Source organism: Perissodus microlepis, chromosome 4, assembly GCF_051167445.1.
Source record: "Perissodus microlepis isolate ML-2025 ecotype Zambia chromosome 4, ASM5116744v1, whole genome shotgun sequence".
Classification (NCBI taxonomy): domain Eukaryota; kingdom Metazoa; phylum Chordata; class Actinopteri; order Cichliformes; family Cichlidae; genus Perissodus; species Perissodus microlepis.
In genome coordinates, this window is record NC_140464.1 from 30,784,483 (window position 1) to 30,797,138 (window position 12,656).

Consider the following 12,656-nt stretch of genomic DNA (forward strand, 5'->3'; position numbering starts at 1 on the left):
CTTTCCTTTTATTTTTTAGTGCCCGAAAGCTGATTTAGAAGGAAACTCAAATTTAAAAAAAAGCTTTTGTAAACACCCAGACATGTTACTACACTGTATCAAGGTAGTAATCAGACAATGAGTTCACTTGTTCTTAAAGGAGAACTATCATGCTCACTTTTAGCACTGCATTTTTATTCTTGGACTCTGCTAGAGAGGCGACGGAAGACTCGCAGCTCAAAATAATCCTCATCTTAAACTAGACACTCAAGTTTCCCCCAAGAAACAGAAGATCTGAGCAGCAGGTGGGTGGGGACGCCCCTCTCTGTGACATCATACAGAGCCAAGAGGAGAAAAACTGCCTGAAAGTGATCATTTAAAGCAGTCAGACACCTGCCTCATTGCCGCTTGTATATACACATGGATCGTTAGTTGAAACTCGTTGCTATGTTTATTATTCCATAATTTTAACACTACATAAATATGACAGAAAAAAGGAAAAGCATAACAAGTCTACTCTAATGCAACCTGTCGAGTTAGAAAAAGAAGAGGTGGCTACAAAGCTCTGCTAATTAACGCTTTAGATGACGCAGTCTTCTCTGTGAAAGTCTGTGAGTGAAATTCTTTAAAATATAAATTCACCGCATTAGGTCATTCATTCCTCGTTATTATTGTAGGTTTTTTCCTTCATGATTGTCAATTTAGAAGTTTGTCTCTTCGAAAGCTTAAAGCCTCATGAGTATGAAGCGATGCAAAGCGATGGTGACCTGGCACTGCTAATCCTCGCCACGTACACTTGCCACCACAAATTAAAGCCGTGTTCTTACGGAGTACACCACAGATGTTTATGAGTAGTGTTAATTGGCACCAGAAGCTATCAGCGCACATAAAACCCTCAGATGTTTGAGTAGGCGGGCACAGTGTTTGCAGGGACTCCTGACTGGGCAGGACAAAGTGAGGAACAGGAAAACCAGATACTCATTTGTCAGTTTAGTTCTCATGTGGGCCGATGGTTCCCAGCAATGTCACATCAGACAGAGAGAGAAAAAGGGGGGCAGCAAGAACCAGTCCATCTATGTTGTTCCTCCACTGTTAGCTTCCAACAGTACACACGAGCAGTTTATACACACATGCACACGCACAGACACACAAACACGCTCACACACAGATTACGTGCGGTGAGGAGTAATGTGCTTCCTTACAATCGCGGCTACAGCATTAACAAACTTAGAGAATGCGAGATCGATTACTTTTTCAGCTTAACTGTATCGCATCCATCTGCACAGGCATACGTGGACACACACGCAGACACGAGCACACACTCTCACTGCCCCGCCCCTCCCTCCCCCACCCTAATGTTCACAAAGCGCGTCTAAAATCAAATTATAGATCTCCCCTAAACAAACCCCACACATTCCATTGGAATTCACGTGGATTTCATAATTCTTCCACTTTTTTTTTCTTCTTTAAAACCGCCCCGACCTTCCTGCACACAACCGTCGACCTTGTGTACTTGTAATCCCTCCGAAACCTAAACCCTCCCCCGTCTCCCCTTCCCATCCCCCTGCCCCGCCACCCCTCTTCTCCCACCCCCCTCCACCCTTCTCCCGTCACTGGCTTCCCCCCCTCCTGTTTGGGATGAGCTGAGGTTGTACAGTAAAATCTGGGGGTGCAGTCTTTATGCTGAGCTGAAGAAGAGGGGTGAAGGGTAGGAGGGAGGAGCAGGAAGGCAGTGACCCTCTGCCGTTCAGTCGTCTTCCAGTCCCTGGTTGAGGAGAAAGTTGGCCGCCAGGTTCTCGTTCTTCTCGCAGGCAAAGTAGGCCTGAATCACCAGCGCCTCAGGGAAACCCAACGCTTTTAACTGCTCCGTTGGAAGTCATGGAAGAGCAGAGGAAGGAGAAGAGGAAGATGGGCGTTTAATACCAACCACCTTTTTTAATTAAAGAAACTGCCGATGTTTAGCCTTTACTCTTCGCTCACCCTTTCAATGGCTTCCTTCTCCTGAGGTGTAACCTGGATGTAGTTGACAGGCGCGCCTTCCTCCCCTGCTGCCCCCATCTCTCCAACCTCTGGTGCATCTCCCCCCTCTCCCACTGGTTCGTTCAACATCTGGATAAACAGCTCCTGATGCTGACTGATTTGCTAGTTGGGAGAGGAAAAAAAGAAGAATTTAAAAAGCTTCTCACAGAGACGAGCAGCAGGAGGATTCGGACAGGCTGCGATACCTGTAGAAGCTGAGGATTCTCCCGGCCTAGCTGCTGGAGGAGAGCGGGAAGCAGGGCAGGGTTCTGCTGGATGGCCTGTCTCATGTGCAGGAACTGGGGCTGAGTGCGCAGGAATGCAAGTGGGTTCTCTCCTAGAGCACAAAAAGAATGAGCAACAGTGAGAGTTTTGTCCTCTTTCAACATTTCCACCAGGAAACTTGTGCGAGCCTGCAGCTGTGACCCATGTGTGTGTTTGGGATTAGTTACATCAACAATGTTGCACACTATGACTGCAGCACGACCAGCTCAAACAGCTAATCACTTATTCTTTGATAGCAAAGACTGAACAGCTGTGCTGCATGCATTCAGATCCACAAGGACCGTGATGTCATTTTAACACCACTCTAATTCTGCCTCTGCACACCACCAGCTCTGCACACCACCAGCTCTGCACACCACCAGTGGCTTTTAATTCAAATCAAGCTGTCATGTAGTCACAGGCCTCACTGGGCCATCAAACTAAGTCATTTGTCTAATTGTTTTTGAGGATCTGAAGATAGACGACTGTGTACAAGTCACCCAGCCCCCCAAAAGTGAACTGAGGAATCTTTTTGTTAGATGATGTAAGAAATGTAAGAATATAGTTACTGATTTTTAAAGGTCATCTTTTCTAGTCTTACAATTATTACCAAAAACCTTCTTCCACTCAACCTCCTCCACAGCATGCAGAAATGTACACGATCTATTAAACACTGAACCCTTGATGTATTATTAAACATTAAACATGAAGCGTTTACATTATGTTTGTAACTAATGACTTCTCCCATAATCCCACACAAGATGTTACAGCCTTGGAACAGGCTGCATAGTAAAGAGTGTATTTCTATACATGCATGCAGATCCATGATGAGTCTCCCAACAGGTCCTGGTAAACTAACTGGAAATCGGAAAGAGGCTACAGGTGAGCAGCAAGTCTGCAGTGATGTGATGGACGTGCAGGTTTGATGCCACCTAACAGGTTTAACAACACTTCATACAAGCCTGTGGTGGAGAACTGCTTAGCCACTACTGAGTCACGATGAGTCATCTTGCAGTGACAGTTATTAAGTGTAGCTCTGTCTACACCCCTGCAGCAGTCACACATTCCAGTGCTCTGGAAAAAATCGTATTTTTGACGCGAGACGTGTTTTTTCTACCTTTTAAAATCAAAGCTTACACAGTGCCAGTTACTGTGCTGTTTGTCACACAGCTGACAGAGATGCACAAACACACTTGACACCATGTTTGTGTTTGGATCACAGCGAGTCGGATGCCCTACCTTCTGGTACAGACGGAGCTTCTGTGGTTCCAGATGTGGGAGCCTGCGCTGGGGGATTACTCTCCTGGACTGGGCTGCTAGGGATACCCTGCAAACAACAAATACAACTGTCAATCACACCCACAGACATTTAAGCAGGCTAAGAGCATTAAAGTCTACGGTCATACGGTCATTCTGCAATAGCCACGCTCTGTGGCACACAGGCATATTTCACTCTTTATATACCACAACAACATCAACACAACAGCTAACAGCCACAACCAATAGTAGATATTCAAAGACATGTTTGACAGTTATAATTATAATTCATCTATTATTTCTTGCCAGTTAGAAAGTATATCGACATCCTATGTTTTCACTCATAAAACAAATGCTACATTTTTTAAAAGAATAAAAACCTAATCAAAATATTGAAGTTTTTATTTAACATCATGCTTGAGATTTATCCGCCATATTGGACATAACGCAAACCAGTTGCTAGGGAAATGTGCGGTTGCTGGGTCTTGCTGGATGTCTCCAAATACTCTACAAGCTGAGCAGCAGCACAACGTGAAAAACTGACGCAAACCAGAAATGGAGAACAATGACCTGTACAGTCAGAGCTGGTCCTAAGCGCCCCAGCAACATGTTTCCAAAGGAGCAACTTTCACTTTGAAGGCAAACTGTCTCCGCGTCAGGTTTATGTTGCACAGATTCAAAACAGCTCCAAGAGCAGCTGAACAGCACTTGTGTACACGTCTGTCACTTTCATTCACACTAGGACAGCAGCTATGTGCTACTGACCACTCAATGAATACATGTCTTTCCCGAGGGACAGGTGGTTGCCAAGAGGTGACTGAGCAGTGTGTAGGCCTGTTTGATGGGCTTCAGCAACATTTTCCCTCAGTACCAGTGGTTGCCAGATGGTCTCTAGGCCTGTGTGACTGCTCCCACTGTCACCATGAGTCCAAACTGGTTATTGGTCACGTGTTTGCAAAACCTCAATACTCTTCCTGAGTTAAGCCCATGTGAAGGATGAGTATTTCTGTCTGTTGGTCTGTTAAATTAGAGCTTACTGTAACTAATATTTGCAGAAATGCTCTTTTATCTCAACCTTTAAAAGACCAACATGTCTGTCTGTGCTGCAAACACCTGAGAGTGAGTCTTCTATACACACAGAAACAGATGAAAGCCATTTTAGCCGCACTTATGGCTACTGTGGCTGAACCACTCATCTCTGTATGCAAACATCTCCCTAGTGTCTCAGCGTCACCAGCAGCAGCAATGCAGCTACTGTGTTTTCATGCAGTATGCATTATGGAGAGTGACGCCCACCACCTTGACTAGCTCATGTTATAACCCCCTCCCCTTGATGTGTGTGACGTACAGTAAGAAGGTACTCCACGGCTCTGTGGGGGTTGTTGAAACTGGCCCGTAGCGCAGCCACAACTCTCTCCCTTTCATAGCCCATAGACATGATCTCCGTCAGCATCGCCTCATACTCCGCTCCGGTCACTGAAAGGACAGATGTAAACGTTTGAAACAAACATGGTATGCTTGTTTGCAAATCAACACATTTTAAAAAAATATCCTCTGAAATTTCATCAAACATGACAATTTATCGTACTGACAAATTAAATCCACTTTGTACAATCGAGAGACAACTTTCAGACTCCGAGCTTTTACCATGAAAACACTGAAACAGAATCTCAGCAAACTTTTTATTACAACATGGATTTAAATAGAATCACTTTACGCATACACTCCCCTCTCTTATAATGGGAATCCCCCATTACTCGTAGGCACAACAAGAGGCAGCTTGCGTTTGTCAGAGCCTAAATATAGAAATGGCATGTAGCACACTGCAGCCAGTTAAGTCCCACTTTTACAACAGTAACAGCTTCTGGTAGTTCATGTAAGCGTTACACAACACAGTCTATTGTCCGTCTCTGTACAGTTCACTTTTAACAGCTACTTTTTAAATAAATCTATTTCATTAAGACAGGCGCCAGCTGCTTTTATCCGATCCTGTGATGTAAGTCTGATAGCTTGCTTTACCTACCCAGCGTCGAGGATGCATCCAGGCCCTGACTTCCACTGGAGCTACAAAAAAGAAAGTTGGAGCGAGGGAAAAAATATACATTAGACAGGTTTCCTGTGATTTCATGTGAACGGAGGCTGTGCTGAGAGAGGCACCAGGCAATGGTGATGGAGGTGAGCTTGGTGATCAACATCTGTTCCATCCAATTAACAAAAAACAAACAAACAAACAAACAAAATCATACAGGCAATGGTTAAACTGGATTAAAACACATTTACAAAAAACAACAACAAAACAAACAAGAACAACAAAACCTTCTCAGTTGCTTCTAAAAGCCTGTGGACTTGATGTCCCACAGAAAGTCTAAAATATTATATTCACTCCTATACGCTTGGCCTCAGTGCCTTTCTTAACCTTCCTCACAGCATTAGCAATTAGCCAAGAGAGTCCGCTGATCACGTAACGTCAACAAGCGGACATTTCTCAAACAACCACAAATTTCACAAAACTCAAAAAACACAAACTCTGGTGTAACTTCAGACAATTTTATCACCAACAACACTGGAGATAAAGCAAGTTCAGATTAGTCAGGAGGCTGCTGCATTAAACTGACTGACTAAGCAGGTAAGCTAACATTAGCTAACATAATGAACATAACTAAAAGCTGGTTTTAATGCCCATACAACCAACTGTATGGCTCAGTCAGGGAAAAACTAGGGTCAAGCTTAGGATTTATTTTGGGTAACATTAACTAAAACTTGTTTGCCTGATTTCAGGCATAAACACTAGACTTGAACTATAGTGTCTATGCCAGCTAATTAACCCAAAGCACAGGGAGGCGATCTTTCTAGTAAACTTTTTTTTAATTTAATTATCAGATAACAGTATAAATTTGATGCTACCAGATTCCAATACCAGTTGTAGCTAGGCTAACTGTAGCTTTTTTGCTTGCCATCGTTGTTGCTGGCAACTCACTCCCAAGTGGAAGTCCTAGTTAAAAAGCTTTTCAAATCACTAAATGAGTTATGATGCTAAATTATTTATTATACCACATAATGGTGCATAGTAAGTAACAGTAATAATTAGTGGTACACAGATAGTTGGGCAGCTGCAACTCTGTTGAACAGTTTATTCAAAGCCATTGTCAGTATGCAGATTTAACTATACATGAGTCCAGTACATACAAGCAGGTCAACTCCTGCTCAGACACACTGGAAATGTTTAAAATGGTTTTATTACAGACTAATCATGCACATCTCTTTTTCCAAGGTATGCCTGCTAAATACAAAGCATAACATTTTGGTTTGTAATTTAGCTAACTTATTGACAAACATGAAGCCTAAGAGCAGATCCCACAGATTTAGATTCTAAGCAGCTGAATGACATAAAGAAAAGCACAGGATGACACGAGACAGAAAAAGGGATGGCTCGCTAGTTATCTGCAGCTGATCTTTGACCAAAAAAAGACAGGATTGATTTCCACTACAAATCTCACTCTAAGAGAATTTCTATCTTTGATGGTGATTCTCTTAAATTGATAAACAGAATTTTTTTTTTTTAAGTCACCAGATGAGGCAGCCCAACCAAGAGTCTGTGTGCATGGGAAGCACTCCAGTTATGAGTTATGAGCTCGGGTTAAAACCCTCCCTGTTCATATCTTAAAAGTTATCAGTTGTGATATTGACTTGAACAAGTCCTATAATATGTTTTATTACTAAAATGTAATACCTACAGTTGTTTTCATTATTCATTAATCGAGCCGACTGGTTTCTAACAACCAAAGACGGTCGGCTGTATGTCTACAACCAGGCAGATATCCACTTAACATGATAAACAGAAGCATTAATCAATGGCTTATCAGCTTGGAGAATTTAAAAAAGGAAAAAGAAATGACTAATTTATGATTGTAATTTCCCACCAATCACTTAATTAATGCACAGTTCTTACAGCTCTAAACATTTCTCACTTACATTCTGGAAAATATGATGTAGTGACATCATCCAGTTTTCTCCTTTATCAGAGTAAACTTTAATGATCAGCATGGCCAATTATCACGGGCAATATTTGCCATTTTTAAAGCTATTGGAATTATTACACTTTGACACATTTTCCTATAAAATAGTTAAGAATGTGCAGGGCTGGCTCTGACGCAGGCCTGAAAAGAGCAGGAGGCAGGACACAGGATGTACAATTGCTAGCTGTGACTTTGCCTACACTCTTCTCACACTGGCACAAATTAGGTGCATTCAGAAACCAGACAGACTCTATAATATGACACTGGCTGGTTAAAGGCTGTTTAATGTCCGAGCTGTCCAGATCATACAATTATCTCCATTTAGTAGTGTCTACACGAGTTCAGCTGGCAGTGCAGAAAAACAGCTTTAGTAATAGAGAGAGTGTACCTAGCTGGTTGTTGTGGTTCTGTGGCTACGGCACTTGACTCCTCTTTGGCCTCCCCGCTAGGAATGGGGACAGCTGCAGGGGCAGGGGCTGGGGCTGGGGCTGGAGTTGGGTTTGTAGTCGGGGCAGCTGTCGATGTGGAGCCAGAGTCCTGTACTGGGGGTTTGGGTGCTTCTGAGACTGATGGTGAGGCTGCAACTGCAGGCTTAGCCTTTTGTTTATTTAAAAAAAAAAAAAAAGTGCTATTAGACTATCAACATATTGTTAAATCTGTTTAACAGGAAAAGAAGCCAAATACACTGATGTCACCCACAAGTATTAATTAGGCTCTCACCTTGGACACCATCACTACAACAAAGTTCTTCTCATCAATTTTGTAGTCCTTAATTGGTGTGTCATCTTGCAAAATTTTCCCAGCATATATCAGCTTCTGCCCGGACACAGGAAAGTTGTCTTTTCCCCTTTCTGCTTCTATCTTCTCTTTCAAGGCCTTCACCTAATAATAGTAACAAAACAAGAAACAAAAACCACCCCAGGACTCATTATTATCCATGACATGTCTTCCAGTGCTTGTAATACCAGAGGTTTAATATTAGATGACCGGCTTTCCTTCAAGTCATTACAAAGCAGGGAGTCGTCCTAGCTGACTTCAGCTTTAAAGTTAGGTCTGCTAAAGCTATAAAATGCAGTGGTCTATTTCACACCTAGTCTATTACGTGTTTACTAAAAACTACATTTTGGAATGTCACACGAATTATATCCACTGAGAGTTTCATTATAATATATCACTTAACAATGGGCCCTGCAAGCTACACCTTCGGATGTGAGGACATGCTAATAGAAAGAGTCAGTTTCTGAGTGAAGCTAATCGCAATTGGCAGTGTCATAGGCGTTAGCATTAGCAATCACGAGCGTAGTCCACAGCTTGCGTTCATAAAAAATATTAGATTTAAATCCTAACCCATATCACTCTTTAACAAAGAGTAGTAGCCACACCCGCGAAACAATATTTACATGATGAAAAAAGTCGTTTAAAACTGTGTCGCTATGACTTTGATAATGGGCTACTCTGCTAGCTAGCTTGCTAACGCTAACTCATCACAGAAGTGAGGCGTCGCGTTGTTTTGCGGTTTCTTGTGGGTTGCCTCTTTGTAACGTGTGCGACTATTGCGAAACCTCCAGTCGAGTCTAGTTGTTAGTCGTTCTTTAATGTGTAACATAAATGAATGGGAAGCTATCGGGTCTTCACGCAAAGCCAAAACACAGGTCCCGCAGCTAGCACTGTTAGCTTAAAGCACGTTAGCTATAGCCACTCACCGTTTGTTCGGGGTCTATCTCAATCTGAATAGTCTGCTGCTGCAGCGTTTTAAGTGTGATCTGCATGGTAGCGGCGACTGACGCTGGGTCAGAGGTGCTTCAAACGGAGAAACAGTTGCTCGCTAAACAGTTAATTTGTTTTTAAAGTTGGCGTTTCGGGTAAGATAACAACTAGCCGAGAAATGTGTGTATCCATGAGCATTCAGCAACTCGCCATCTTTGGTGACAAGTTGGTGGTGCGGCGAGGAAAGCTCCGCTAGAGATCTCGCGTTCACGTGCTCTGCTCCGTGACTATGGCAAGCTATGGGGTTTCTATCTCTACACAGTCATTTTGAATAGACAGCGTGTCCACATGGGATAATTATTATGAAAATATGGCCAATTAGAGTTACAACAGGTTAAAGTCAGAAAACTTCATGCTATTGTAAAATTTAGTTTATATTATCTGAAATGTGACAAAACAATAACATTAACGAACTGGTAGTTAAATAACTGGCTCTATAGAAGTACATGGTCAGAATTATATGAATCTTTATAAGTCTGTTTTGTTGCAAATCAATTAAAATAAACAAAAGAAGCAATCTTGTGATTGGGTCACGGCAACTGCTACAATAGTGAGCACCCACAGACCTTTTTAAGCAGCAGCTGTTTTTGTATGACACAGTCTGTAAATCAAGCTGTGTAATGATTTCAATTCTGTACCTACAGAGAATAAAGCCGTTTTAAACGTTTAGTAACACCTGTGGTGTGGATGCAGTGTGTGTCCGTCTGTATCAAACTATAAACACAAAGTCCAGAACGCTTAATAATTACATTGGGCTGATGAAGAAAATATTCAAGTTGGAAATGCTTACTGACCTAAACACTCACCGGCCAGGTCATGACTGTCATGTCAATATGGACCAAAGTCTCTTAGGGATGTTTTCCAGCACCTTGTTGAATCTATGCCGTGAAGACTTAAAGCAGTTCTGAAGGGAAAAGGCGGACCCGGTACTAGCAAGATGTACCTAAGGACACGGTGAATGTATGTTCAATGAGAAGAAAATGACATAACAACAGTCAGTGGAAACCAAAATCATCAGCCCTTATCAGACTGGATTGAAATTATACCAATTATGGAAACTAAAAATTCTCCAAGTGTTCCTTTTTTCTTTTTCTTTCTTTTGTTTTGTTTTTTGAACCATGACAGAAGTACTGTCGTTGCGTCTATTATCCCATTATTAATAGATTACCGAAGATATCCAAAGTTTGCCTTTTGCATGGCCACTTTCCTGTGGTGCTTCGATTAGAAATCTACCACATATCTGAACACAAGTACACGAAAGATCCGCTTTTTAACTCCTTACTGAAATTGAAATATTACGTAGAGTAACTACAAAAAAGGCAAAATAAAATTCACATCCTTTAACATCCACCAGAGGGCGCTGCAGCTTCCTCTGGCCCTACTTCCCAGGCTTTGCAGCGCTTTCAGATTGGCAATGTCCCCAGCGTTTGGGCACAGATAGTTGTGCTACAATAACAGTCCCATATAAACTCAGCCCTGTATTGATCACAACTGTAAAGTTTAGTTACTCTATGTTGCGCATTGACAAAAACTACCTATGAGGTATACACACACACACACACACACACAACACACACACACACACACACACACACACACACACACACACACACACGGTGAAAGCAGTTTGGAGAATGGTTTGTTGGCATCTTGTTCAAACACACACTGCAAGCACGCAATGTATCAGCAATCAGTGCAGTTTAGTGTTACAGTCACCAGAGGGCAGAGTTTGACCACTCCAAAACAAATTCTGATTGAAATGAAGAGGGGAATAGAAATCATGGGACATTTTTGAGCAATAAAAACCAGCGTGTGTGTGAGAGAGATTGTGTTTGTATGTGAGGCTGCTTTGGTTGTTTAACTGAAGCCTTCACGAGAATGGAAACTGGGCACTGTCATGCTAAGCCCGTACTACAGAGGGTGGATGCAAAGGTTTTACTCAGAGTTACACGACTGTGCCTTTTGAGAAACACGGGGAATGAGGAAATAGCTTGTTTCCATTTTACAAACCTTTAGATGAATGTAAACTGTGGTAGGTGCTACAGTAATCTGTAATATAATAGCCTATGTGTGTGATTTGTTACAAATGCACGCAACAATGTGCACATACATTGAGCCAACGATCAGTCAAGTCTTGAGCCAGCTTTGTGACATAAATTTTTTATCAAGTTACCCCCTCCTTCCATCGTTCACTGCCAGGTTTGCGAGGGTCTCCCTGTCGGTTCTCTCCCGCTGCTCCTCATCCTCCTCATGACCATCCTCCTATTCTTCTCAAGATTTTTTCCCCCTTTCAACCTTTATTATATTATACTTGTATTTGGTGATTTTTGTCACACCTGACGCTACCTCTGCCAAAGTGGCTTACCCTGTTTTGTGTGAAATAAGGAGAAAAAGGGTGAGGGCTACGAGGGGAGAGATCACGGAAGAACAGAGGGAAGTGAAGACAAGATTAGAAAGAGAGCGGAGAGAGGAAGGAACAGAGTGATGAGTGATGAAGTGAAAGGAGAAGGGTGTCAAAGGGGGAACGGCTGGAGCGTAAGAGATTGATGAAGAAGAATGAGAGACGGTGTGCGTGTGTGTGCGTGTGTGTGTGTGTGTGTGTGTGTGTGTGTGTGTGTGTGTGTGTGTGTGTGTGTGGGAGAGAGAGGATGGTGCCCTAAATGTGTGTTCATCTGGGTTAATTCTCAAGGACAGGAACTATTAAAGATTAACAACCAACCACCATGTTTTATTGAGCCCAGCCGCATTTGCAGGCATATGGCTCTAAACACAGACCCACTTAAATGTCTGTGATTGTGTGTCCGCTTTTGTGTGCATGTGTGTGTTTTTCTGGAGGCTTTTATTTTGTTCAAACAAAACGACAGTCTTTTCTAGGAAGATATATTATGACTGTAAGCTTGGCTGTTTGCTGGAGTGGTGCAGTCAAACCTCAATTACATCAGCCTCACTTAAGCCACACACCTGACAACAGAGTGCTACAGTATTATGGAGTTAACCAGAAACTGCAAATAATGGCTGTTAAATGATCTCTTGGATGTATGGAAGAAGCATTTACAAAGTAAATAAAACACAAAATCTTGGTGCCACTACTCACCAAATCTGACACCATGACTGTCTGGTTAAAAGCATCGAGGGGCAGCCACATTTAAAACGATATGTGGAGACCATAGAAAGCCAGTGCAAGTGTGACGCAAATTAGGTGTCCAGACTTTAAAGTGAGTGATTAAAGTGATTAAGCAATGAGAGCCAAAGATACAGCCGATTAACACGATGAGGTGGCAAATACATTAGACAGTTATCTAGGCAACCAGAGCATGGAGCCATCTTCTAGAGTGAAGCCCAGCCGCTGATATT

General features: G+C 42.4%; 1 protein-coding gene across 1 annotated transcript; it reads right to left on the reverse strand.

The window, feature by feature from the left end:
- Positions 1-1,557: 1,557 nt before the first annotated feature.
- On the reverse strand, positions 1,558-9,508 carry rad23aa (RAD23 homolog A, nucleotide excision repair protein a). Its single transcript, XM_084927028.1, has 9 exons — positions 9,239-9,508; positions 8,256-8,417; positions 7,924-8,132; positions 5,543-5,583; positions 4,868-4,995; positions 3,502-3,589; positions 2,205-2,335; positions 1,960-2,121; positions 1,558-1,840 (listed from the first exon to the last, which is right to left on the reverse strand). The coding sequence occupies exons 1-9, from the start codon at positions 9,302-9,304 to the stop codon at positions 1,727-1,729; spliced, it is 1,101 nt and encodes a 366-aa protein (XP_084783154.1). The 5' UTR covers positions 9,305-9,508; the 3' UTR covers positions 1,558-1,726.
- Between the last annotated feature and the right edge of the window lie 3,148 nt (positions 9,509-12,656).

What these genes read in the sequence shown, in the direction of transcription:
- rad23aa (XM_084927028.1), bottom strand. Translation starts at nt 9,304, where the DNA reads ATGCAGATCACACTTAAAACGCTGCAGCAGCAGACTATTCAGATTGAG. An exon ending in AGATAGACCCCGAACAAACG is followed by an intron (nt 8,418 to 9,238) that starts GTGAGTGGCTAT and finishes TACTATTATTAG; the next exon opens with GTGAAGGCCTTGAAAGAGAA. An exon ending in AGAAGGAAGCCATTGAAAGG is followed by an intron (nt 1,841 to 1,959) that starts GTGAGCGAAGAG and finishes CCAACGGAGCAG; the next exon opens with TTAAAAGCGTTGGGTTTCCC.